This window comes from Micromys minutus (assembly GCF_963924665.1).
Source record: "Micromys minutus genome assembly, chromosome: 10".
Lineage (NCBI taxonomy): Eukaryota > Metazoa > Chordata > Mammalia > Rodentia > Muridae > Micromys > Micromys minutus.
Window position 1 is genome coordinate 52,188,063 of NC_137979.1, and position 25,650 is coordinate 52,213,712.

At 37.9% G+C, this 25,650-nt stretch overlaps 1 protein-coding gene across 1 annotated transcript in view; it reads left to right on the forward strand.

Moving 5' to 3' along the window:
- DDX42 (DEAD-box helicase 42) overlaps positions 1-25,355 on the forward strand; it is a 29,391-nt gene extending 4,036 nt beyond the window's left edge. The window contains exons 2-18 of the mRNA XM_080923588.1: positions 2,777-3,008; positions 3,445-3,595; positions 7,243-7,304; positions 8,799-8,835; positions 9,582-9,731; positions 11,060-11,164; positions 13,059-13,178; positions 13,940-14,116; positions 15,406-15,534; positions 16,245-16,344; positions 16,862-16,909; positions 17,559-17,656; positions 19,607-19,883; positions 20,885-21,111; positions 22,720-22,830; positions 24,110-24,211; positions 24,674-25,355. Coding sequence (XP_080779714.1) covers positions 2,788-3,008; positions 3,445-3,595; positions 7,243-7,304; positions 8,799-8,835; positions 9,582-9,731; positions 11,060-11,164; positions 13,059-13,178; positions 13,940-14,116; positions 15,406-15,534; positions 16,245-16,344; positions 16,862-16,909; positions 17,559-17,656; positions 19,607-19,883; positions 20,885-21,111; positions 22,720-22,830; positions 24,110-24,211; positions 24,674-25,348 — 2,790 coding nt within the window. The 5' untranslated portion in view covers positions 2,777-2,787 and the 3' untranslated portion in view covers positions 25,349-25,355. The remainder of the gene's footprint in view (positions 1-2,776; positions 3,009-3,444; positions 3,596-7,242; positions 7,305-8,798; positions 8,836-9,581; positions 9,732-11,059; positions 11,165-13,058; positions 13,179-13,939; positions 14,117-15,405; positions 15,535-16,244; positions 16,345-16,861; positions 16,910-17,558; positions 17,657-19,606; positions 19,884-20,884; positions 21,112-22,719; positions 22,831-24,109; positions 24,212-24,673) is intronic.
- The last annotated feature ends 295 nt before the right edge of the window (positions 25,356-25,650 follow it).

The following is a 25,650-nucleotide window of genomic DNA, read 5'->3' on the forward strand; positions in this document are numbered from 1 at the left end:
CACTGAGCCATCTCTCCAGCCCATGTGTTTGAGTTTTTAAAAGGACTTTTTTTCCAGTACTTGGGATGGAATCTGGGGCCTCACCTGTGCTAGACAAGTGCTCTACCACTGAACTGTATCACTTGCCTAGAATCTTTTTAAACCCAAATAATATTCTGTTTAAAGTATACATATAACTTTTTGTTTAACCATTCATCTGTCAGTGAACACTTGGGTGAATGCTACCTTTTGCTTATTGCTATTAATGTTGCTGTGAGCTTGAATGAACTTTTCTTTCATTTGGGGGAGGTGTATATAAGTGGGATTTCTGGGCTATATGCCAGTTGTATGTTCTTTTAGTTAATAATAACAACATCCAAAAGAAAATTTATTGATGGAATTCCAACTAGAATAAGTGTTTCATGGATCTCCACTCCCAATTTTGTCATGATTTTTGTTTTTTGTTGTTTTGTTTTGGTGGTGGATAAGTGTACACATTTAATATGTTAATATGAAGATTTACAGCTTACATTTTAGATGCCAACTCTAGCTATTATATAAGTTGATTAAGTTATATATTTGGACTTGGTTAGTTTAGGTGGGGTGTTTTTATTTCCAAGGGTTTTTTTTTTATAATAAACAAAAAACTATATGTATTTATTTGTATTCAGAATACAATTTGGAGGACTTGGTTCCCTCTTTCCACCATGTAGATCCCAGAAACTGAACTCAGGTCTTCCAACGAGGCAAGTACACTTACCCAGTGATCTATCTTGTTGACCTTGCTTGACCTTTTTGAAGAAAAATACTGATTGCCATAGTTACTGAACCATTTTACATTCTACCAGTAATTCACAGAGGTTCCAGTGTCCGTACATCTCTGCCAGTACTTCTCCCAGAGTTATATCCTCAGTCCTTACACTTAGATGATTCCACTTTTGTTGTCAGCATAATAAATTCCTGGATATGTCTTCGTCTTCTCTCCCCCGGGCCTGCAAAGGCTGTTGAGCTTGACCAGGGTGTGATAGTCTTTCAGCCCTGATGAGCCTTGGTGAGTGCAACTAATTGTCTCTATTTTCCTCATGGCAACTGTACAGGGGGATTGAGAGCATAGTGATCAAGTGTTTCTCTTGAGAGCACTTTTCTGAAGATATTGTGTTGGTTTTGGGTTAGTACAGTCTTGGGGTCAGCCAGAAGGTGGGTGATGTGCTGATCTTTATTTTTGTGGCTGTGAGCATCGATCAGTACTGAGTACTACTTTTGGCCTTCGAAGCATTTGCTTTGACAAGAGCAAGGGATTTCTTTCAAGAATATTTTGATAAAAAGCTATTTTCTAGGGCACTTGTTTGTTTGAAGCATTATGAAATTGCCTACTGCTTTTAATAGCAGCCTTCCTGATATGAAATGGTATACATCATGGGTTTGATTTACATTTCCTTCATTGTAATGTGGGGAGTTTTGAGGCAGTCCTTTGCTTGAGATCCTTCTACTTTAGCATCTCAAGGACTGACAGGACACGTGTGCATCACCACACCTGACTTTGATGCAAGGTGTCTTTCCATGTCATTTACTGACCAGATACATATCGCCTTTGGAGAAATCCATTCAAGTCTTTTTCGTGTAGGGAGGGTGTGTGTGTTTTAATTTGTATGAGTGTTTTGCCTGTGCGCGTGCGTGCGTGTGTTTGTGTTGTACATAATCTGGTTCCAGTGGAGCCGGAAGATGGCATTGGATCCTCTGGGACTGGTGTTGTGACAGTTTTGAGCTACCATGTGGTGTTGGAAATCAAACCTGGGTTCTCTGGAAGAGCACCAGTGCTTTTAACCTCTGAGCCATCTCTAGCCTTCTCCTCCTTACCTTCTTGTTTGTTTGTGGGGGTTTTTTTTTGTTTGTTTGTTTGTTTGGTTGGTTGGTTGGTTGGTTGGTTAAGACAGGGTTTCTCTGTGTAACAGCCATAGCTGTCCTGGAACTTGATTTGTAGAGAAGGCTGGCCTCTAAGTCAAAGAGATCCTGCTTCCCTCTGCCTCCCCCTTACCTATTTTTAAAACTGGATTTGTGTTTTTGTGAAATTTACCGGAGTAAATGCTTATGAATAAATATTTAAGCCAGGGATGGTGGCATGTGCTTTTAATTGTAGTACACAAAAGGTAGACGGCTCTCTGACTTTGAGATCAACCAACAATTAAGAAAGAAAGAAAAGAAAAGAAAGAAAAAAAGGGAAGGATTGAAGAAGGGCTGGTGAACAAAGAAAGATGAAGGGCCAGTGAGAGAGCGGTGTGATAAGCTTGAGTTTTGATCTGCAATTCCCACAAGGTGACAGAAGAGAGCGGACAGTCCCCTCATCTCCACACTTGTACCATAGCTCATGTTCATGTCTATGCGCACATGCACATGTGCACACAATAGTGATAGTAACAATAAAGGTTAGGAGATTGTCTGGCAATGCCTATCCTATATTAGCGGTTCCAGAGTAGTTACTGTCTTATAAGCATTTTTGACAATTCCCAATAAAAGGTTATTTTACATAACCTCATGAAAGTACTTATTTTGTTTGGGATCTGAATACTAGTTTCTTCAATATTTTAAGAGAAAAGTATTTGGTTGAAGTTGTAATTGTATATGAAGGCCATTGTTACAGGCATTCAAGTGGTACATGGAGCAAGTAAGTGGTACTCTACCACTGAGTAGTACCATCAAAAAAATTAAATTTGTGGATAGACATTGAAAATGAAATGAAGGTTAATGAGGCTGTTTACAGAGTCACATTAATATGTGTGCTTCTTGTTCCTAACACCAGTCATTGGCATCATGAACTGGAATAAAGGCGGACCTGGAACCAAGCGGGGATTTGGCTTTGGAGGTTTTGCCATCAGTGCTGGGAAGAAGGAGGAAGCCAAACTGCCACAGCAGTCCCACAGTGCCTTTGGGGCAGGCAGCTCTTCTTCTGGATTTGGAAAGTCTGCTCCACCACAGCTTCCTTCTTTCTACAAAATTGGATCTAAACGGGCCAACTTTGATGAAGAAAATGCGTAAGTGATAAATCTTGATTGAACCAGTATGAGTTATTTACTAATGATTTCCAGGATTGAGGTCCCTCTGCCCCCCCCCCCCCAAAAGTTAAAGGTATATAATATTCACATGCTTGCTTAAATTGTTATTCAGGAATGGTGTTTTCTTCCTGATTAGTGTGCTGAACAAGATGGACACATGATTTTGGTATTTGAGTCAACTGAAGCTTAAAACCTACTGAGGAGTTTTGTATCTAATCCATGTGGAGTTTGATGGACTTGTGCTTTAAAGCAGGATCTGGACATGTAGCTCTACCTGGCCGTGGTCATGATCCTTCTACCTGATCTCCTCAGTGTGAGGTTCACAGACATGTGTGTTGGGAATTCATATACCACTGTGAGAGCTTGTGTTAGCGAAGGTTTCGGTCTCTTTACTGGTCTTTGTTTTAATTTTCAGGTATTTTGAAGATGAAGAAGAAGACTCCAGCAATGTAGATTTACCTTACATTCCTGCTGAAAACTCACCTACCCGCCAGCAGTTCCATTCCAAGCCAGCAGACTCTGACAGTGATGATGACCCCTTAGAGGCATTCATGGCTGAAGTAGAGGCAAGTGTTGGCTCTTGTTTCCTTAAAATATTGAGCAGATTGAAATAATTAACAAATGCTCTTTTTGTTTGATTGGGTTTTGTTTTGTTTTGTTTTTAGTGTTTTTAGGATTTTGCTATTTCCATTTGCCCTTCAAGTGTTTTCAGAGTCAATGAGTGAATAGCAGGAATAGTAAATTGCAGTGTTTGAACATAGTTACTCAAATGTCTGCATTGTTACAAGGATCTTAGTATTCTTTCATGGAACACTGTTGTATGCACTCTAGCATTTATTAAATCTTACTTCATAAGGAAGCTTAACCGAAAGTAATTTTGTACACAGAATTAGAAGGGTTCATCACCTCAAGTTTCCAGAGCTTCCCTTCTGGTACCACCAACTAGACAGTAAAGCCAACTTAGGACCCTTTTTAGGAATATTTCATTACTAAATCATATGTGTATGTATATCCATGTATTCTGTGTCCAACTTTTATTAGCCCCAGAACTAAGACTTTACAGCTGTTCTCCCACAGCAGCCTAAATAGCATCATGATAGCTTACTTCATAAGACCTGTGCCCAGTGTGTGTACATAGTTTCTTGTCCTGGCAGCATCCATGTATTGGTAGCTTGATACCTGCTAGATGACTTAAATAACAGAATTGTTTTAAAAAAAAAAATAAACCTCATATATGGTCAATCCAGAATTCAACTCTAGTCCCCATATTCTTTATGTCTCTTGAGTTCTAGTTTACAGGTTTTTGTTTGTCTTGAGATAGGGAGTCCACTTAGTCCTGACCATCCTGGAATTCACTATGTAGACCAGGCTGGACTTACCATATTTTTTTCAAATTAACAAACCATTGAAGACACTTACCAAAACTTACTAAAATTATTCAAATCATACATGTATCTTGCAATGTAGTACTAAATTAAAAAATTAAGAAATCCACTTTAAAAATGAAAGATATGTAGTGTTTGACACAGCTTATACACAGTGTTTTTTTTTTTCAGGGTCTTAAGATACGGACATTTTCTACAGGACAGTATTTCTCAGAAATCTCATTTATTCCTTTTTTAAATGTTTGTTTGTATACTTGAATATTTGTCTGCATGTATGCCTGCACACCAGAAGAGGGTAGGATCCCATTTCAGATGGTTGTAAACGTATATGGTTGTTGGGAATTGAACTTAGGACCTCTAGAAGAGCAGAGCACCATTGTTCTTAAGCATAGAATTGTCTTTCCAGCCCCACTATGTCATGATAATCCTAATGATAAATAATAAGAAAAATCAACTCTTGGTTTTGTTATTGTTTTTTTGTTGTTGTTTTTTTCTTTTTTTTTTTTTTTTTTTTGGTTTAAATTTAAAGTTTTATAAGTTTATATGACTTCTTTTGAATAAGTTATCTTTTGTTATTCTTTTGTTCAATATTTAAATAGTTGAAGTTCTTTTGAGTGCACTATCATATTCCTGGATATATTTGGTGCAGTATTAGGAGATTTATTTAGATAACTACAGAGAGAGTTGTCAGTTTGAAGAGAGTCAGTGTCTAAGATGACGTTCTGATGTCAAATGCCAACTTCTACAATGTATGAACTTTTCTAAGACTTGAATTTGATGGTTTATTTTTAGACAGTGTTCTAATGAAAGATAGGCTTAAAAAATATTTGAGGTTAGAGAGATTACTCAGTGGGTAAGAACACATTACTGGTTTTCCAGAGAACCTGGGTTCAACTTCTAGCATCCATATGGCTATAATTCCAGTTTTAAGATATCTGATGGCAGAGGCAGGCAGATCTCTTGAGTTAATAGACAGCCTGGTCTATAGAGTAAGTCCAAGGTCCTGGCTGTACAGAGAAACTTTGAAACTCAAAACAAACTATTAAAAAACCCAAAAATATGTCCTACAAATGTAGTGATTTGTACTTAAAATGTAGTGTTTTACACTTAACAATATTGCTGATATTGTGTTCAGTTTATAGCCCTAGACTTGTCTCTAGCAACCCAGTTCCTTGAAAAGTAGTTGCATGTAATGTTTCTTTTAAAAATAATTCTTCTTTGAAAACATTTCATTTATAAAACAGCTGATTGGGCCATGGTATATGAATTGACTTTTTTTTTTTTTTTTTTTTTTTTTAAGATAAATACAAGGGTCAGAGATAGTTCTAAGAGCACTGTGTCCTCTTCTAGAGTACCTGTGGATCTCAGTACCTACTTGGCAGTTCACACTCCTCTGTAACTCCAGTCTCGGGATCTGATGCTTCCTTCACCTTCTGCAAGCACTCCACACACATGGCATGCAGACAGAATGTGCATACACATCGAATTAAACTAAAATAAAAAGATAGAAATTTTCACATTTTTTAATAGTAAAGGGCTTTGGAAAAAATAATCCTAGTGTTAACTTCCAAATGTATAAAACAAAGGATGAGCTTAGAACAGTGATCTGCTATTGTCATTTTTCTAATGGATAAGAACCCTGTATGGAAAATGTAATAACCATGCACTTTTCATTCTGTTCCTAAAGATTTTCAGTTACTTGATTTTTATAGCACATAAAACTGTATTAGTATTTATGGTTAGGTAATTTTTATTATGGGGGAGTGGTTGATTTTGTTTTTGAGAGACAGAGTCTGTGTAGCCCTGGCTGTCTGGAAGCTCACCATATAGACCAGGCTGGCCTCTAACTCTAGAAATCTGCCGACCTTTTGCTCCTAAGTGCTGAAATTAAAGGTGTGTGCCACTATAGCTTTAGGGCTATTCTTTTTTTCTTTTTTTTTTTTAAATTCTTTTTTTTTTAATTTATTTATTTATTTTATTATATATAAGTACACTGTAGCTGTCTTCAGACACACCAGAAGAGGGCATCAGATCTCATCACAGATGGTTGTGAGCCACCATGTGTTTGCTGGGAATTGAACTCAGGACCTCTGGAAGAGCAGTCAGTGCTCTTAACCACTGAGCCATCTCTCCAGCCCACTTTAGGGCTATTCTTGTTGGAAAATGTTTAGAAGCATCTCTAGATCCTGCCAGCTTGTATCACTATTTTTAATCATTCCATCTCACCCTTAATTTGTAAAAGCAAAAATGCCAGATGTTGGGAGGCAGCAGGATCAGAGGAAAGGTGGAGGGAAAATTACTTTTAAGTTCAGAGTCATCCTTTCAAAATAAGGATCAGAATTCAATATACCTATTTTTCCCTTTGGCTTTTGTTTGTTCTTTTGGTTTGGGGGGGGGGGGGGGTTGTGGGACAGGGTTTTGGTTTTGTTTCAACTACATCTACTTCAAGCTATACTTACATAAAGGCTAATTTGCTTGACTTTCAGGACATCTGTAGCAAGTTATTTCCAACTTCTTTTCTAAAAAAAAATTACCAAAGATTTTTTTGGGTGGTGAATTAAGCATTTAAAAATGTATATGTACTTATATGTATATGTGTGGCATATGTATTACAATTAAAAACTAAAATCTATGAATAGCAAAAGTCAATTAAAAATTTGTCTTTGAAAATATTTGTCAAAGTTTCCTGAAAGATTACATGAAAATACAAGTGTCAGAAAACATAAGAACAACTGTGATGAATGTTTCAATATATAAATTGTTTGCAATGAATTTCTTTTGCAGCATTTTAAACTGGTGTCACTTCATATAGCCTTTTGTTTCATTAGGATCAGGCTGCTAGAGATATGAAGAGACTTGAAGAAAAGGACAAGGAAAGAAAAAATGTAAAGTAAGTTTTTTCTTCACTCTCACAAAGGTTACGTAGAAATTTTTGAAGAATCCACGAAGACTGTTCTTAAGAACTTATAAAGGGAAGAATATTAAAGTACACAAAGATCTTTACTTGAGCTGTCTCTGTATCTTGAGTGTTTCTCTAGGTATGAAGATGGCAGAATCTTTGCATTTGTAGTGGCTAAAAGCATTTTGATTGGTAGAATAAGTGTTTGGTTATAAATAATTGGAAATGGGAAGTGAATTCTAGTGTGGGTGAAGGAAGTATAGTTACTAAAGTTTAAGTTTATAGTCTTAGATTTCTTCTCATAATAATAATAGACTAATGCCTGTGTGATTAGTAATTAGAACTTAGAGTGGTCGTATAACTATATGAAAATTACCAATAAGTAGAACCTGATTTCATCTAAAGAGTGGTGTTACTCTGTAGCCATCAAACCCTGAATTTAAGTGCTATATTTTCTGGGAAAGAAATCTTTTTTCTCTGTTGAATATACTCTTAAAACCTTTGGCCGCACATTTGGACATTTTTTTCCTCTGTTTGGCATTTTTTCTGTTTGGCAATCAGGCCCCTCCCAAGGTTTCTATGCCAGATGGAGAGTCCGCCATCTTTTGATGCTTGCTGTGTGTTGCATCCTTCTAGCTGCCTTGGGAAAAGCAAATGCTGTAAGCTGTGTAGAAAGACAGAGACGGCTGTGGGAAGTAAGCAATAGTAGTTTATACAGTGGACTCCCAAGAGATGCAGCAAGTGGCAGTGGTTCCATTCTATGTGAAGTACCAGTTTTAATTCCAAACTCATGACAGATTTAATGTAGTTTTCCTTTCTCCATCCCCAAGGTAACTGATTTTGGCTGAAAGCAGTTTATTCTAGAGCTAGAAGCTACAGAAACAATAAGGCTGTGATATTCTTTCAACTGTATACTAAACCCAGGAGGGTTTTGTTTTCTTAATAATATGTAATACATAACTATGTTTGTTGTATATATTGACATAGCTTAGTATACCTTCATACCTATCTTCACAAAGAAAGGCTTTATTTCTTTGTTTAGTTCTTTTGTTTTGTCTGTCTGTCCGTCCGTCTGTCTGTGACAGGGTTTCTCTGTGTAGCCCAAAGCTAGAACTCTAGACTGAGCTTCGATCCAACTCATAGAGATCCACCTACATCTGCCTCTGGGGTGCTGTTTAATTCTTCTCAGTAACTAAAGGAGCGCACCACCACTCCCCAGCTAGGTTTTACCTTTTATATCAGTTGGTAATTGATGGCTCTAAGGGTACCATATCATCTCATTGCAAAAAGGGAGACTTAAGCTCATAGAATTCAGCCACACATGTATTATGGGTGGATCGTGTACAGTATACTTATTGTTGCTTTGTTAATGTTAGTGTTGAGAGTTCCTATACTGTATGGAATTCAACACTAAGCTGCTGTAAGTATGGAGCTGGGTATGTGGAACATTTGCAGGGAAGTTTGTTTCTCCGCTTGTTTTTCCAGGGGTATTCGAGATGACATTGAAGAGGAAGATGACCAAGTGAGTTTCTATGCAGTATTTCTATCTTTTATTTTTACTTCAAAAAGTTTATACTGGGGACAGGTCAAGAGCTTGCCTTCACTGAATGACTTGCTCCTTTTCTACTGTGTGACCAATTAATACTGTCTCCATATGCCCTTCCCCCATGTTGCACGTGGGATTTTTGATCAGCTGGCATTATTTTAAAAAGAGAGAGAGAGAACTTAGTTTTTTTAATCCAAATTTTAAGTTTACTGTGATAAACCAGTAATGAGTTGTGTGGGGGTTTGGTGCTGTTTTTGCCTCTTTCCAATAATTGTTTTTGATTCTTACATTTTAGATGGAACATTAGTAACTATCCATTAGTACTTTCTTTTTCTATTGTCTAGTTGTGGGATAGTAAGAACCATAGACTTTCCAGGTTTGTGATCTTTCTAATCAGTGTTAACTTCCAAACTTGGATTGGTATAAAGCCAAAGCATGTCTTCTTCATCTCTGGGCAGGGTAATAAGATGTCCCTACAGTCAGGAAGGCTTCTGTTAAATAAGTCAAACCATTGTGTAATGCTGTCTTGCTCATTGATTTTTAGTACTGCTATTATAAAAGAAATCATTGCTGTTAGTGAAAGTCTTTCCTTATTTGATAGGTATTTGTTTAAAGTATGTAATCTTATGGTACACTGTGTGCACTGCATGTGCACTGATTACAAATGTAGAAATGTTTTTAATTGTACTTAGATTTAATTGTGCTCTTGTGCTTTCCTGCAGGAAGCTTATTTTCGATACATGGCAGAAAACCCAACTGCTGGGGTGGTTCAGGAGGAAGAGGAAGACAATCTGGAATATGATAGTGATGGAAATCCAATTGCACCTTCCAAAAAAATTATCGATCCCCTTCCTCCCATTGATCATTCAGAGGTATTGCATTTCTTGCTTTGCTTCTAACTAATAAAGTTTCATAGTTTGGAATCTTTATTTCTGCTAAGTGGTTGGATCAGAAACTTCTGAGGCATTCCTAATTTATAAACTAGCTCACTGTAGTCTCAGCCGTTATGAGACAGGCAGGATGATAGCCAAGAGTTAGAGGTCAGCCTAGACTGCATAGTGATTTGCAACTTAGCTTTGTTTACTGAATGAAACTATTTCAAAACCAAAAAGGCTTACTGTAAACAGTTGCATACTATAAAAAGAAATTTGGGACTGGAGTTTTAACTCAGTTGGTAGAGTAACTTGTCTACCATTCACAAGGCCTGTTGTCCCCAGCATTTCATAAAATCATATGTGGTGCATGCCTTTAAACCCGGCACTATCAAGGTCAGCCTGGGCTACATATTAAGATACTCTCTCAAAAAACAAGACAAATCAGCCAAAATAGGCTGGGTCATTAATTTTAATAAATTGCATGAGCAATTGTATAGCTTTAAAGATTTTATTTTTGGAACTGCAGAAGTTACTCAGCGGTGCTCTTCAGAGGACCTGAATGTGGTAGTTCATATCACCCACACCATATCAGGCAGCTCATTTGTAAACCTAGTTCCAGGAATGTGATGTCCTATTGTAGCTTCCCCAGGCATCTGTACATGTGGGACATTCACTCTCACAGACACCTACATATAATAAAAATAAAGATTTTGAGAGTTTTATATTTTTTAATGATGTATGAGGTGAGGATGGTATGTGCACATGAGTGCGGGTCCAAAGAGGCCAGAGTCTCTAGAGTTCAAAGCAATTAGGGCCACTGAAGGTGGATCCTCTGCACGAGCCATTTCTCCAGCCCTAATTCCATGCTTTAAAAAAAAAAAAAGAAAGAAAGAAAAGAAAAATTAAAAATTAGAACTCCTTCTGAAGACAAATCTATCTCTAAGGGAAATACTGATAATATTTTTAAATACTTGGACTAGATGAACAACTTGATCCTAAGCATAAATGTTATTTGTGAAATAATTTCTTTTAAAAAATGTGTCCGCCAAGAGCTTTAGTACTACAGTAGTTCTTTATTCTGCTGCATGTTATATTAAAGTCTGAGATGTCTGGAAAGTAGATGAGTGTCTGTTTGAAAATAAGAGTTGGGAAAAAAATACAGTCTATGCTTCTTAAGAGTGTGTCGAGAATAAGTTAATTCATTATCTTTCTAGAAAGAATGCCTTTGTTTTTATAATATTTGTAAAAGTTTATCTTACATTAAAATCAAACTTACAAGATTGACTCTTGAATTCTAGACTAACTTTGAATAATTGGACCTGCAGATTGACTATCCACCATTTGAAAAAAATTTTTACAATGAACATGAGGAGATAACCAACCTCACTCCACAGCAGTTAATAGACCTGCGGCATAAACTCAACCTTCGGGTAAGAACCAATACGCAAGTATTCTTACATTAACAGGTTTCGAATTATCGTTTATCCAGATAGTAATCCTAGATTTATTTCCTAGGGAGAATAATTATTGTAGCCTTAGGGTTTGTGTGTCTTAACTTCATTGTTTTAGTCATAAAGATGGTATTTCAGAAAGATTATTTTGGTTTTAACTTTTCCTCTTTTAAAAGCATCGTGTGTGTGTGTGTGTGTGTGTGTGTGTGTGTATTGGGGGCTTGCTTTCAGATGACACCTTGTAGAAGTTGGTTCTTCTTCCACCATGTGATTCCTGGGAATAGAACTCATCTTGTCAGGCTTGATGACAAGTGCCTTTACCTGCCAAGTCTTTTCACCAGCCCTTTATCTTGTTTTGCTCATTCAGTCAACTTTGTACTAAACTAGATGGACTAAGAATAAAAGATGCCTTATTTATAGACATCTTCATAGGCAGGAGTGGAATTAATAATAGATTTGAACAAGCCATGAACCGTTAGAATATTTTGAAATTATATTTCCTTTGAGTTAGATATAATGTGTTCTTTTTTTAAATAGTAAATGAGAAGGCTGGAGAATTGGCATGGTGCTTGCTGCTTAATCTGAGAACTGAAGTTCAGCCATTTGCACAGAATAAGCTAGGTAGCCCACACACACCTGTATACAAGCTCAGAGGGATTAGACCTCTGGATGAGTGGACACCCACACAAATGAAGTCTTTTTTTCTTTCTTTCTTTTTTTTAAATATTCAGGGCTGGAGAGATGACTCAGGGGTTAAGAGCACTGAATGCTCTTCCAGACGTTCTGAGTTCAATTCCCAGCAACCACATGGTGGCTCACAACCATCTGTAATGGGATCCAATGCCCTCTTACAGTGTGTCTGAAGAGAGTGACAGTGTACTCACATATATAAAATAAATAAATCTTTAAAAATTTTTAAATGGATGATTGATTGCCTTTTAAAAACATACATGCACTAATTTTATAATAATAAGTTAAATTGACATGTAAAATTGCCACCAACAAATTGAGTTGCTCATTTGCCATGCTGTTTAAAATGTTTTTATAACTTAGATAGCAGAGAGAACATGTTAGTTTACTCTGGTGTGAATGATTGTGCTTTATTTCTGCTCTATTAGTTGTTACATGATGTTTAAAAACTCCAGTTTTCAAAGATACATTAGTATATATGTGTGTACATGTATGTACAAATACATGCTTGCACTCTAGATTTAAGAAGTTAGTACTCTTCTCCCCCAAATAAAGTTCTTTAGTTATATATATAATAAAATCCTCATTGGCAATTATGAGCATTTTCAAAGCAGGAATGAAAAGTTACTACTACTATATAGACAAAGCAGAGATCAGTAGTCCCCATTCATTACTGGGACCCATTTGAAATGAGGCTTGATAGTGGCTAGACCATCACCAAGACTAATTAACTCTTGAGAAAGCAGTAATTATAGATGTGTTTTCATTTTATTTGCAGTTTTACTTTACCTCAAGAGTGAAGCTTAATTTTTTTGTTATCCCAGTTAATGTTTATGCAAATTGGTAAAAAGAATGTTAATAACTTTTTTAGTTAAATATTTTGTTTTCGTTTTTATGAGAAAATTAATTTTGAGATTGTTCTGTGCACTTAAACGTTTAAAATTGTGTGATGGAATTATATCAGGAATTCTTACCGTGGTATCTTTTGCATATGGCCATCATATTCAAGGTTTGACCATTCTTGGTGGTTTTGCTTACATACCGACTTTTCACTCTTTACTCTAGCTGAAGTGCCTGATCGGAGAGTGTACTGTTGTGCTGAGTGTGTACTGTTCTGAGTGTATACTGTAAATGCTGTTTAAGTGAAAGTACCAGTCTTCCTGGGAATTGTCTTTGTCTTTAGGTCTCTGGTGCTGCACCTCCTAGACCAGGAAGCAGTTTTGCTCATTTTGGGTTTGATGAACAACTTATGCATCAGATTAGGAAATCTGAGTATACACAGCCAACTCCAATACAGTGTCAGGTGCGTAAGATACAATGGGTGGGAAATGTAAAGCTCTGGAACTTCTAAAAATGGAAGAAAAATGAGAATTTTTGAAAATTATATTTTTATACTTGCTAAATAACTTGAAAATATGATATGAAGAAAATACTTTATTGTCTAAATGTTACAAATAAAAAGATTTGTTTATGGATATGGTTTTTTGCTTTTAGTGACTAGAATTTCTTTGTATATGACATTAAATTTTTTCATTTATTACTGAGCCTAGTAGCTTTTGTTTTCCATTCAAATGTGGAATTTATTCCTTTATAAAAAAAGAGAAATTTTTTTATATACAAATGAAGTGGTCTATTTCTTTTTGAGGAGAGAACATTTTTTAAAAATTATTTTATTTATGCAGGTATTTTCCTTGCATTTTGCATTGTGGAGTACCATGTGGGTGCTCAGTATTGAACTCAGGTCTTCTGGAAAAGCCAACAGTGATTTTTAACCACTGTGTCATCTCCAGCCTCATACAAAAATTTTTAGTAATTCCCCTTTCAATATATCAATACAAATGGGTCATCAATTTTATTATAAATGATGGCTGAACCACAGGAAGGTAATATTATTTCCTTTAAATCGAGTTGATAGGAATGTCAGGATTCAGCTAATGGTCATGGCCCAGGATATTTTTGTTCTAGTGGAAATGAATGTCATTTGTAGTTATTTTTTCCCCAAGACATTATTAGTTTATCTTTAGAATTGAGTTTATATACCTTTTTCTTTCTTTTCTTCTCTAGGGTGTGCCTGTAGCACTCAGTGGTAGAGACATGATTGGTATTGCTAAAACAGGCAGTGGGAAAACTGCAGCCTTTATTTGGCCCATGTTGATTCATATAATGGATCAGAAGGAATTGGAACCAGGTGATGGACCAATTGCCGTGATTGTGTGTCCTACTAGGGAGCTTTGTCAACAGGTATGTGCTCTGTATAACAGGCCCCTTTCTACATTTGGACTAGCAAGGGTCAGTGAATAGAATGATGTATAAAGTTTGGTTGCTGTTGCTTGGAGGTTCGTGCTGGCCATACGAGTGCCTTTGTGGGGTCACATAAGAGAGGTTGGAGGTTGGCTTTGTAGTGTCTTCCAGGATTCCTCTTCACATTTGCTGGGCTATTACTGGTAGTCTGGCTTGAGAGGTGGTTCTACATATTTTGTCTCCACCTCCTGAATGCTCCTGGGGTCATTGGCAGGCACCAGTCCCACCAGCTTTTATGTGGGTTCTAGAAGTCTGAATGTCATTCCTCACTTGCGTGGCAAGTGTTTCACCCACTGGACCATCTCCCCAACCTCCTCCAACTTTTGTTTTAAATATGATAAAACTATATACAAAATTGGCTATCTTAACCCATTTTAAGTATCTTTTGGCTGACTGATATTAAGTATATTCACATCATTTCTTTCCTGTGAAGTCTTGAGAAATGTTACATATTTTCCACTATAAGGATTGTTTTTTTTTTTTTTTACTCTCAAGTGGTGTGGGTGCTGTGGGAATTGTTTATAAGCTCACAGTGTTTTCTGTGGCGTGGATTTTAATTTTCTTGGTAGAAAGACTGGATCAGAAAGAGGCTGAGTGGTGCAAATGAAGACCATAACCTTGTTCTCTGATTAAGCTGGGTGTGGTAGCAGATGCATTTAATCCCAGCACTCAGGAGGCTGGGGCAGGAGAATTTCTTAATTCTCCTTAAGAGCAAGCTTAAGGACAGACAAATATAGAAAAAGACTCTGCCTCAAAACAAAAAAGCAGAAATTAAAAAGAAACAACAGAATTTTGATTTTAAACATGTTCTAGGTTTTTGGTTTTTTGTTGTTTATGGTTATTGTTTTAGTGGGGGATGTGTGCACGTGCACGCACATACACACACACACACACACACACACACACACACACGTGTGTTTTCAGTAATAGGAATTGAACACAGCCCTTGAATGAACACAGCACTTGAATGCTAGACAAGTGTTAATCTCTGTGTCCAGCCCTCTTCTGGTTTGTATTTTTCCAGTTTTTGTTTTTTGAGATTGTATCTGGTTAAGTTAGGCTAGACTCAAACTTGCCATTTTTCTGCTTTAACCACCTAGTTAAATTACAAGCCTATACACTAGGTGCAGGTACATTTTGATTCTCTATAATTGCACATACTGTGTTTTCAGAAGTCTGTAAGTGTTATTTTTAAGCTTACAGTTTTTAAAATACTATTAACTCTTTAGATCCACGCAGAATGTAAGCGGTTTGGGAAAGCGTATAATCTTCGCTCAGTGGCAGTATATGGAGGAGGGAGCATGTGGGAGCAGGCCAAAGCCCTTCAGGAAGGGGCAGAGATTGTTGTGTGTACGCCAGTAAGTATATCTTGTATTCAAATGTGTTCTCAATTTCTTTTGATACAGAAAACATTGCTCTTGAGGGAATTCCCTCTAAATATGGGAAAGCTAGGCTGGGAATGTCCTTTGAGTTGTCAGCCTTTAGTCTTGGTTTCATTATGATTGGTTGACTAAACACCAGTCTAGTTCTAATGTCCATGACCAATACATTAGCAGCTACACGTTCCGATTTTAAACAGGTTTTCTTAGGCTTTCTTAAAAGCTGGTTCTGTGGTTACGAAGAACAAGAGGAACCATAGAGATGCTCAGATAATGGTTAGACCTGCCCAGAGGATGTAGGGTAGACATAAAACTCATTCATAAGTTTTTAAATCTTTTCAGAGTATCTTACAAGAATGATTCTGACCCACTTGCCCATAGACTCTAAACTGGAATTAATGTAAAGGAAGAACCTAAATTTTCAGAATTCTATTCTCACTAAATATGGTGGTGCATGCCTTTAGTCTTAGCACTTAAACATAAAGGCAGTCAGACCTCTGTGAGCTTCAGACCACCTGTAAACAGTAACCTGTCTCAAAAGTACTTTTTCTATTTTCTGGGTTTGGTATAGAAACACTGTCAGTTCAGTTTGGTTCAAGACCAAAAAATTGGCACGTTTCCAGGAGTATAACTAAAGAATGTCTGAATGCCTTTGATCATACTTACTATTCATTTTGTGAATCTCATAGGGTCGATTGATTGATCATGTAAAGAAAAAAGCTACTAATCTTCAAAGAGTCTCTTACCTGGTGTTTGATGAAGCTGATCGAATGTTTGACATGGGATTTGGTATGCCTTAAATATTAGTTTTTTTCTGTCCCTATTCTCGAATTAGTTTTTTCCATATCTTTTTAGAGTTAACCAGTTAATCATGAAAGAAGTAAAAATTCTTCAGGGTTTCAATTGCAGGGATAGACTAAGCCATAAACCTCTGTAGTTTTCTGAAGAGAAGTATGTTGAGAAAATTTACATGTATCTTAGGACAGAAGGAATGTTTTCTTTGTTCTTCACTTTTACTTGCAAGCCTTTGAAGGTTAAAGTTGGTTGAAGTCCTTATTCATGAATAAGTGGATATTAAATCTTCCAAGATCCTTTTCTTAATCGCACTATACAAATGTCTAAACCACTATTTACCCAGTTCAGCTTTGTTGAGAGTTTTTTTGAAATTTCATACTGAATAATATTTAGGAGTTTCAAGGCTTTTTTTAATCCTTGAAAGTTCTCATGTGGATTTTACTGAAGTGACTTTTCACACTGTCTTAACTACACTGCAGTAGTGTGTTGATTACTGTTCTGTTTCTTTCAGAGTATCAGGTTCGGTCCATAGCAAGTCATGTTCGTCCTGACAGACAAAGTATGTATGATGCACTTTATACTAAAACTATATATTTAAAATGAACCCTGATTTTTATAAGTACTCACAGTTATAAAAGCAAAAATCACTATGTATCTACTGATAAATACTGCAAAGAGGAGAGTTAACGATATTTATTTGAGCTAGAAAAGACCTTAGACATCATCAGATGTAACGTGTTTTGTTGTGGCTGTAGTAGCAAACCTATGGCTTCATGTATGCTAGACACTCTACCTCACTGAGCTGTATATGTATATCCAGCCCACTTTTAACCTTGTTTTTTAGGTAGTCATGCTAAGCTGACTAGGCTGTCCGTGAACTCACTATAGCCTAGGCAGCCATAAACTTGCAGTAATCCTTCATGCTTCCTCCTCCAAATAGCTGGGATTGTGGCTTCATGCCACCAGGCCCAGCACACTGCTCACTTTTTAATTGGTGCTAAAACTGAATCTAAATAATTTCCTGCAGAATAAATCTGCTGATTCGAAATTAAAGCCTTTTCATAAACCACTATGGCAACTCAATTATTTCTTCATTGAAAATTAAGTTTAAAAAATCATTTTTATTTAGTGAATCAGTTACATTACAGAAGCTTAAAGAGTGAATTCAGTAAGAAATGATTTTTAACAGAATGTGATTTGTCTTTTAGCTCTCTTATTCAGTGCAACTTTTCGGAAAAAGATTGAAAAGTTGGCCAGAGACATCTTGATTGACCCTATTCGAGTGGTACAGGGAGACATTGGAGAGGTAATCCTGCATAAGGCAGGGTGGGTCCTGGGATTTATTTCTCATAAGGACATGGAGTTTAATTCTTAAGTAATGGTTGTTTTGTTGGCTTTTTGTTTTGTTTTGAGACAGGATTTTTCTGTAGCCCTAGATGTCCTGGAACTAGCTCTCTGCATTAGCACTCTGCCTCCCAATTTCTGGACCTGGCTCTTCAGTAGTGACTTAAAATGTTATGCTTATGTATGGAGCAACATGGTTTAGAGTTAGTTTTTTTTACTTTTTAAAAAATGACTTGTTTATTTTTATTTTATGTGTGTTGTTCTATCTACGTGTATGTGTGACAGCATTGGACCCTCTGGAGCTAGAGTTACAGGTGGTTAGGAGCTGCCGTGTTGAGCTGCTGTGTGGGTGCTGGGAACTGAACCCCTGTCTTTTGAAAGAGCAGCCAGTGTTCTTAACTGCTGAGCCATCTCTCCAGTCCCTGGATTTGTTTTAAGATAAACAAGTTAAGGGAATAGCAGAAACAAGAGTGGCACAGATGGTTCCTGGAAGCTGAGCGATGCGTATATGGGAATTATGTTTGTTAAGTTTTAAGAGAGCTGGGTGGTGATGCCACACTTCTTGAATCCAAGCTCAGGTGGCAGAAGCAGGTAGCCAGCCTGGTCTGCATAGTGAGCTCCAGGACAGCCAGGGCTATTATACTGAGAAGACCTGTCTCAAAAAACAAACCAAGAAAAATAAAAAACACCAATCTTCCTGTAAACAGACTTTTAAATAACTGACTGTTAGTGCAGACACACAGACATAGAACCATTTGAGGATCTGGTAAAAAATAACTTTGATTTTGTGCTTACCTGTGTATGCCCTTCTGTGATGATTTCTCTGAATGGGAATTTGGAATTCAGTTAAGGTTGTTTAGAGAACTCCTGAGCCAGTAAATGGCACAGCCAGTTAAGGTGCTTGCCTCTAAACCTGAATTCAGTACTCAGAATCCACATGGTCAAAGGTGAAAACTAATTTCTGTAAATTATTCTTTGACCTTCATGCATCTTCTTAGCACATGGAAGCATTCATATATACATATAGCCAGAAACTTTTATTTATTTATTTTCTTAATGTAAATGTCTTGGCTTCTGTTGCTGTGATAAATGCCATGACCAAAAGCAACTTGGAAAGAAAGGGGTTTATTTTAGTGTACAGTTGAGTGAAGAGAAGTCAGGGCAGGAAACTGGAGGCTCAGCCTAATCATATACAACCCAGGTCCACCTGCTCAAAGATATTACCCCCTCCAGTAGACTGGGCTCTCTCCTCTCAATTAACAACCAAGAAAATAACCCACAATTGCCTACAGGCATTTTGCCTATTGAGATTCTTCTTCTGAGATAACTCTAGCTTGTATCAATTTGACAAAAACCTAACAAGACAATAGGGTCTTTGACACATAACTATAAATATTTATGGGATACAATGGTATTTCAGTACATGTGTGTAATGCATAATTAGCATATCTAACACTTCAAATAGTTATGCTTTCTTTGTGTTGGAAACATCTTTATTGAAATATGTATTTATTAGTCAACTATATCTATAACTTCTCATGATTTTTATTAAAGTTTCTGAGCGGTAAGCACCTTTATATGCTGGGGTCATATTTTTAATATACTTACACATAAGTTGTGCTTGACAGTGAATAGGCAGCACCCTGAAAAGTACTCCTCAGGGAATGAAAAAAAATAGGTCTTTAACAACCATTACAGATTGTTTTAGCATATAAGTTAGAAATGAACATACCAAGGAGAGTTGGTGAGCAAGGTGCTTTAAAGGAATAGTAAGTTTTAAGTTGTATTTGACATACTAAAGGAAACCCCAAAGATAACAGGGATTGTCTAGGGTTATTCCCATGCAGGTAGAATATACAGTACCTAGTCTCCTGTGGTACCTGTCATAATTGGTTATTTTATTTTCTCTCAGGCAAACGAAGATGTAACACAGATTGTGGAGATACTCCATTCTGGACCTAGTAAATGGAACTGGCTTACTCGGCGTCTGGTAGAGTTTACCTCTTCAGGAAGTGTCCTCTTGTTTGTTACTAAGAAAGCCAATGCAGAAGAACTAGCCAATAACCTTAAGCAGGAGGGTCATAATCTTGGTCTGCTCCATGGGGACATGGATCAGAGTGAAAGAAACAAGGTCATTTCAGATTTTAAGAAAAAGGACATCCCCATCCTGGTGGCCACAGATGTTGCAGGTAAGAGTACAAATTTCATCATAACCTGAGCCTTTATTTTTTGGGTGTTGCCCTACCCTGTAATGAGACCTGTATAGAGCAGTGGCTCTGTGGCCACCTTCGCTTACTGTTGTCAGTCATCAAAGTACCCTTAGAGCCAGAGGATGCCTTGGAGAGATCAGTTATGCCCTTATATCCACTGCAGTGTGTGTTTTAAATTATGATTTGGCTTTATTCTGCTAAGTTTAGCAGGTACCCTTAAAAACTAGTTTTTTGGATCTGCAGGATATTTCACTGAGTACTTGCCAACCAGTCCTGACAGCCTGAGCTTTGTACTCAGGACTCATACAGTGGAAGGGAAAACCTGAGCCCCACAAGTTATTTTCTATCCTCTATAAGCTGTAGCATATGCACGCATACACACATACACATGTACATAGGTTCTGGGGACTGAACTCGGGTCCTCATGCAAACACAATACTAGCTGAATTACAGCCCTGAGGGGGCTGACTTATGTGGGGTTTGGGAGAGTTTTTGTTTTAGTTTTGTTTGTCTTCTCAAGACAGGGTTTCTCTGTGTAGCCCTGGCTGTCCTGGAACTCACTGTGTAGACCAGGCTGGCCTCAAACTGAGCTTCACCTGCCTCTGCCTCCTGAGTGCTGGGACTAAAGGGGTGCAGCACCACACCTGGCTTCTGTTTGTACTTTGAGATGAGTTCTTATGTATAGCCCAAGGAACCTTGTACTCAGTCCTCTGCTTACGTCTCTCAAGTATTGGGATTGCAGGCATGATTTCAGTAAAATTATCTACAGTATTTTTTTATATTCATGTTACTTCCAAAAGAGTGGTAGAGTGGACTACTTTTATTCTTGGCTTTCATATTCATGATCTTGCCTAGATATGGAAAATGCATTTTTTTGCACATTCTTATAAATCTAGCATTTCTATTTACTTTGAGTTTTTATTTTACTTTTTCTTAACTGTAGATAAAAAGTAAAAGAATCTCAATACTTTCTATTTCAGCCCGTGGTCTGGATATTCCTTCAATTAAGACAGTCATTAACTATGATGTAGCACGAGACATTGATACCCATACTCATAGGATTGGCCGAACAGGAAGAGCTGGTGAGAAGGGTGTAGCCTATACCTTACTGACCCCAAAGGACAGCAATTTTGCTGGTGACCTTGTGCGGAACCTGGAAGGAGCCAACCAACATGTTTCTAAGGAACTCTTGGATCTCGCAATGCAGGTAAGGGTTCGGCACTTAATAGAAGTAATACAACTGAGTAAGAAAGTTCATCAGGCAAGAGAGGGAGGTAACACAGGAGCTTGAAAAGAAAATGGGCAGAAAGGGCTGGTTACTGTGTAGACTGGTACCATGGGGGTCACAGTTTGTGTGTGTATTCTTTCTATACTCCCTGTTGAAAAGTTGCTCCTTTCTTTGGGCTGAAGTCTATTCTTTAGTTTTTACTTGCTCAGTAAATACACTTTTATGAGTAAGTTTAATCTCAGAAGATGTCCACTACTCCTGCCCATTCCTTTTCCCCAAGTCTTCTCATTTTAAGGGCTAAAAATATTAGTTTATTAAGGAAACAATTGTGTGATGATTATTTATTTTTTGTTTTTGTTGCTATGGACTAAATCAAGGGTTTGTTTTTTTTGTACGTGCTAGGCAAGTACTCTACTATTGAGCTACACACCCTGCCTCTGATAGTGGGCTTTAAATATTTCTTACGTACTGGCATTTCACATCTGACCCTACTGATTTGCCCACTTCCAGATATACTTTATTCTAAAACTAAGTAAGATACTATGCCAATTTATACCTCGAATCACTTATTCCATGCAGTTCTCAAATAAGTAGACTCAGGACAAATTGTTTTTTATTGCAAAGCTAGAGATTAAACTCAGGGTCTGTGTATAGTAGGTACCCATTCTATTTTCTGTTTCTCAAGACAAGTTCTGGTAGTAGGAAGTGTTTGTTTGACTCAGGACAGTTTATTTGGCTGTTTAGCCGTACTTACCACAGCTGGACTGTTGGAAATACTCTTGTTAATTACCCTAGTGGTCACCCAACATAATGAACTGTATTAAAGGGTTCAATTCACATATTAAGGTTGAAAACCCCAGGCTATGAAATAAAATTCAGGTCTAAAGAGATGGCTCAGTGGTTAAAAAATACTGCTCTTACAGAAGGCCATGGTTCAGTTCCCAGCATGCACATTATTAGATGGCTCACAACCACCTGTAACTTCTACCCCAGGAGATTTCAATGACCTCTGGCCTCTGCAAATGCACCTCCATGCACTTGGTGAACGTAAACTCATGCAGACAAATACACATTCATATTAATATAAATAAATCAGTTTTTTTAAAAAAGGAGCTATATTTTCCTCTAAAGGTAAACATGGCCAATTTACATTTTATGTTTATTAATCACTATACTACTAGGAGGCTCTGGAAGAAGAAATAATAAGGGATACCTTAGATAAGCACCTAAGTACACTGATAAATTTGGTGTGTCAAGGTACCATAAAGGAGGCATATTGGAGTTGGGGATGTGGCTCAGTGTTACATGCTTGCCTAGTGTGCTTGAAACCCTAGATTCAATCCCTGTTGCTCTGTAAACTATGCATGGTGGCAAATACTTCTCATCCTAGTTCTTTGGAAGTGGTAGCCGAAGATACAGAAATTATCTGTGGCCTCAGAAGGCCAAGGCAAGAACTTTACTGTGAATGGCCCCTCTCATCAGAAAAGCATCAGCTAAAGATGAACCAAGAAGCTCTTTTTTCCTATCCATTTTATAATCCTGTCTGCTTCTCTTCTTGGGTTTAACCTTGAACTGTGTTTTTTGCAGAATGCCTGGTTTCGCAAATCGCGCTTCAAAGGAGGGAAGGGCAAAAAGCTGAACATTGGTGGAGGAGGCTTGGGCTATAGAGAGCGACCTGGACTAGGCTCTGAGAATTCGGTGAGTTCTTACTACAGAAGTATTCTGGGGATAGGTCCTATGTCTTAAATTACGGTGATTTGGTGTACCTCAAAACCTCATGAGTCCCAAATCCTGTCTTTCAGGGGATGTATATTTAGTATGCAGATGAGTCAGTGTGGTGCTGTTTCTTATAGTGAAACTGCTATGGGAGACATGTGTGCTTGGCTGACTAGGCTTGCTCAGGAAGGTAGTCTAGCTTTAATGGATCTCAAATTGCAATGTCCTACTGACATGGGACCCAGCTGGTTATATATGTACATAATTTTGCACCAAATAATTGGTTTGGCATGGTGTAGGGTTTTTTATTATTGTTGGTTTGTCCTTTTAGAGTCAGGCCTTGGTCATCCTAGCACTTGCTCTGTAGACCAAGATGATGGCCTAAGAGATCTACCTGCCTCAGTCTCTGCCTCCATCTCCTAGGTGCTGGGATTGAAGGCTTGTGCCACCACTGTCTGGCTTGCAATAATCTGATTTTAAAAGCCTTTGTATACTGACCTAGAATCTGTTGCTTGGGAAACATTAAGAGGGTCACTTAGCTAGAATTATACTCAGAAATAACCTCTACACTGCAAACTTTGGTCAGGAGAATTTAAGAAGATAGAAATGGTCTTACAAATCACATAAAGCACTCACTGGTTTGCCTGCTCGTTGTCACAAAGATTCTTACAGCCAGGAACAAAGCTGTCAGTGTACTTGGATGGAGCATTAGTGTTAATTTGACATCATTGGATAAATAGTATTCCTCATATCACGATGATGTTGATTATGGAAATATTAGTGGTTCATAATAATTACTAAGCACTTTAAATGAACTGGGGCAATTTCAGATATTTCAGTGTTTAGCTAATGTAAATGAGTACAGTTAAAGTTAAAAGTTACACACTGGCAACTGTTGAGCTAGAGATTCATCTCTTTAAATGCTGTCAGATCCTGTGAAGCTACATTGCTATATTGCTGACCTTTTTATCTCTAACATGTTTATTTAATAGAATGTTAATACAGTATGTACCCATATTGATACAATATACACTCATGCAATGATTGCATTCTGATCATTGGGGTTGGTTCCCAGAAATAAATGTACTAGGTTGTGGGACTTAAGCATTTTAAATACCTTTTTCTTATTGTGCTTTTTCTCACAAAGGAAGTAACTTCTAAAAAAATACCTGGTGCCTGCTGCAGTCCTGAATCCAGGGTTTTGGTGTGATGGGACTGTCTGCTGCAATTGCTTTTCTAATAAATATGCTTGCTTTTTTAGGATCGAGGAAATAACAACAATGTAATGAGCAATTATGAAGCCTACAAGCCCTCCACAGGAGCCATGGGAGATAGGCTGACAGCAATGAAAGCAGCTTTTCAGGTCTTAAATGAATATACCATTTTAAAAGCTTTCAAGAGGGGGCTAGAGAGATGGTTTGTTGGTTAAGAGAACTTTTATTCTTACAGAGGGTCCCAGTTTGTTTTCTTAGCACTCACATAGAAGTGTCCATCTATCCTTGATTCAGTTCCAGGGAATCTGACACCCTCTTGTGGCCTGCACAGGTACCAGGCACGCATGTGCTATACATGCATATATATGGTATACACAGGCAAAAACCACCATGACAGTAACTCCTGGGTAAGGAAACTTTCCTTCCTGAGAAGGTAGCTGAAGCTGTAAGCTTTATGCTCAATTTAGAGCCTTCTATTTACTTGATTTTTATATACAGGCTTTAACTGTATCCTGCCTAGATAGAGAAGTGGAGCTTCTGTATAGAATTATTTTGTAACATTTGGTTACTAAAGTTTGTTATACTTATTCCTGGTGTCTTTTTTCTTTCAGTCCCAGTACAAGAGTCACTTTGTTGCAGCCAGTTTAAGTAATCAGAAGGCCGGAACTTCTACTGCTGGGGCAAGTGGATGGACTAGTGCAGGAAGCTTAAATTCCGTTCCAACTAATTCAGCACAGCAGGGCCATAACAGTTCTGACAACCCCATCACCAGTTCTACCAAGAACGTGCCAGGCTTCAACAGTTCTGGGAATATCAGTAGTGCCCCAGTGACCTACCCTTCTATTGGAGCCCAAGGAGTCAACAGCACAGCTTCAGGGAGTAACAGCCGTGAAGGGATTGGGGGTGGCAATGGGAAGAGAGAGAGATATACTGAGAACCGGGGTGGTGGCCGTCATAGCCATGGAGACGGTGGCAATCGGCATGGAGATGGTGGCCGCCACGGAGATGGATACCGTTACCCAGAAGGTAGTAGCCGTCATACTGATGGCCACCGGCATGGTGAGACCAGGCATGGAGGAAGTGCCAGCAGACATGGAGAGAGCCGGGGTGCAAACGATGGCAGGAATGGAGAAAGCAGGAAAGAAGGCTTTAATCGTGAAAACAAGATGGACCCCAAGGTGGACAGCAGTAGGATGGACAAAGTGGACAGCAAGACAGATAAGACACCTGATGGCTTTGCCGTTCCAGAGCCACCCAAACGCAAGAAAAGCCGATGGGATAGTTAGAGGGTATGTGAGAATCAGCGTGGTCAGTTGTCTTTAATTTTATTTTTAGAAAGATTTTGGTAATGAGGTGTCTCAGGGCTGGGTTGGGGTCCAAGATATACAGACCCCCTGCCCTTGGTGGAGAACTGGAGCTTGGAGATATTATACCTTCATCTGGTGTTCATTCAGATGTTTTCTTGGGAACCTGAGTTGGCCCTAGAAAGCAGAGAGCTGGGAAGCTTTAGTTTGCTCTGGGTGAGTTTTAAGGATAAGTAGAAAATACTTGGAAGAAGGGGCCTTTCAGGGCACAAAAACTCACTCTA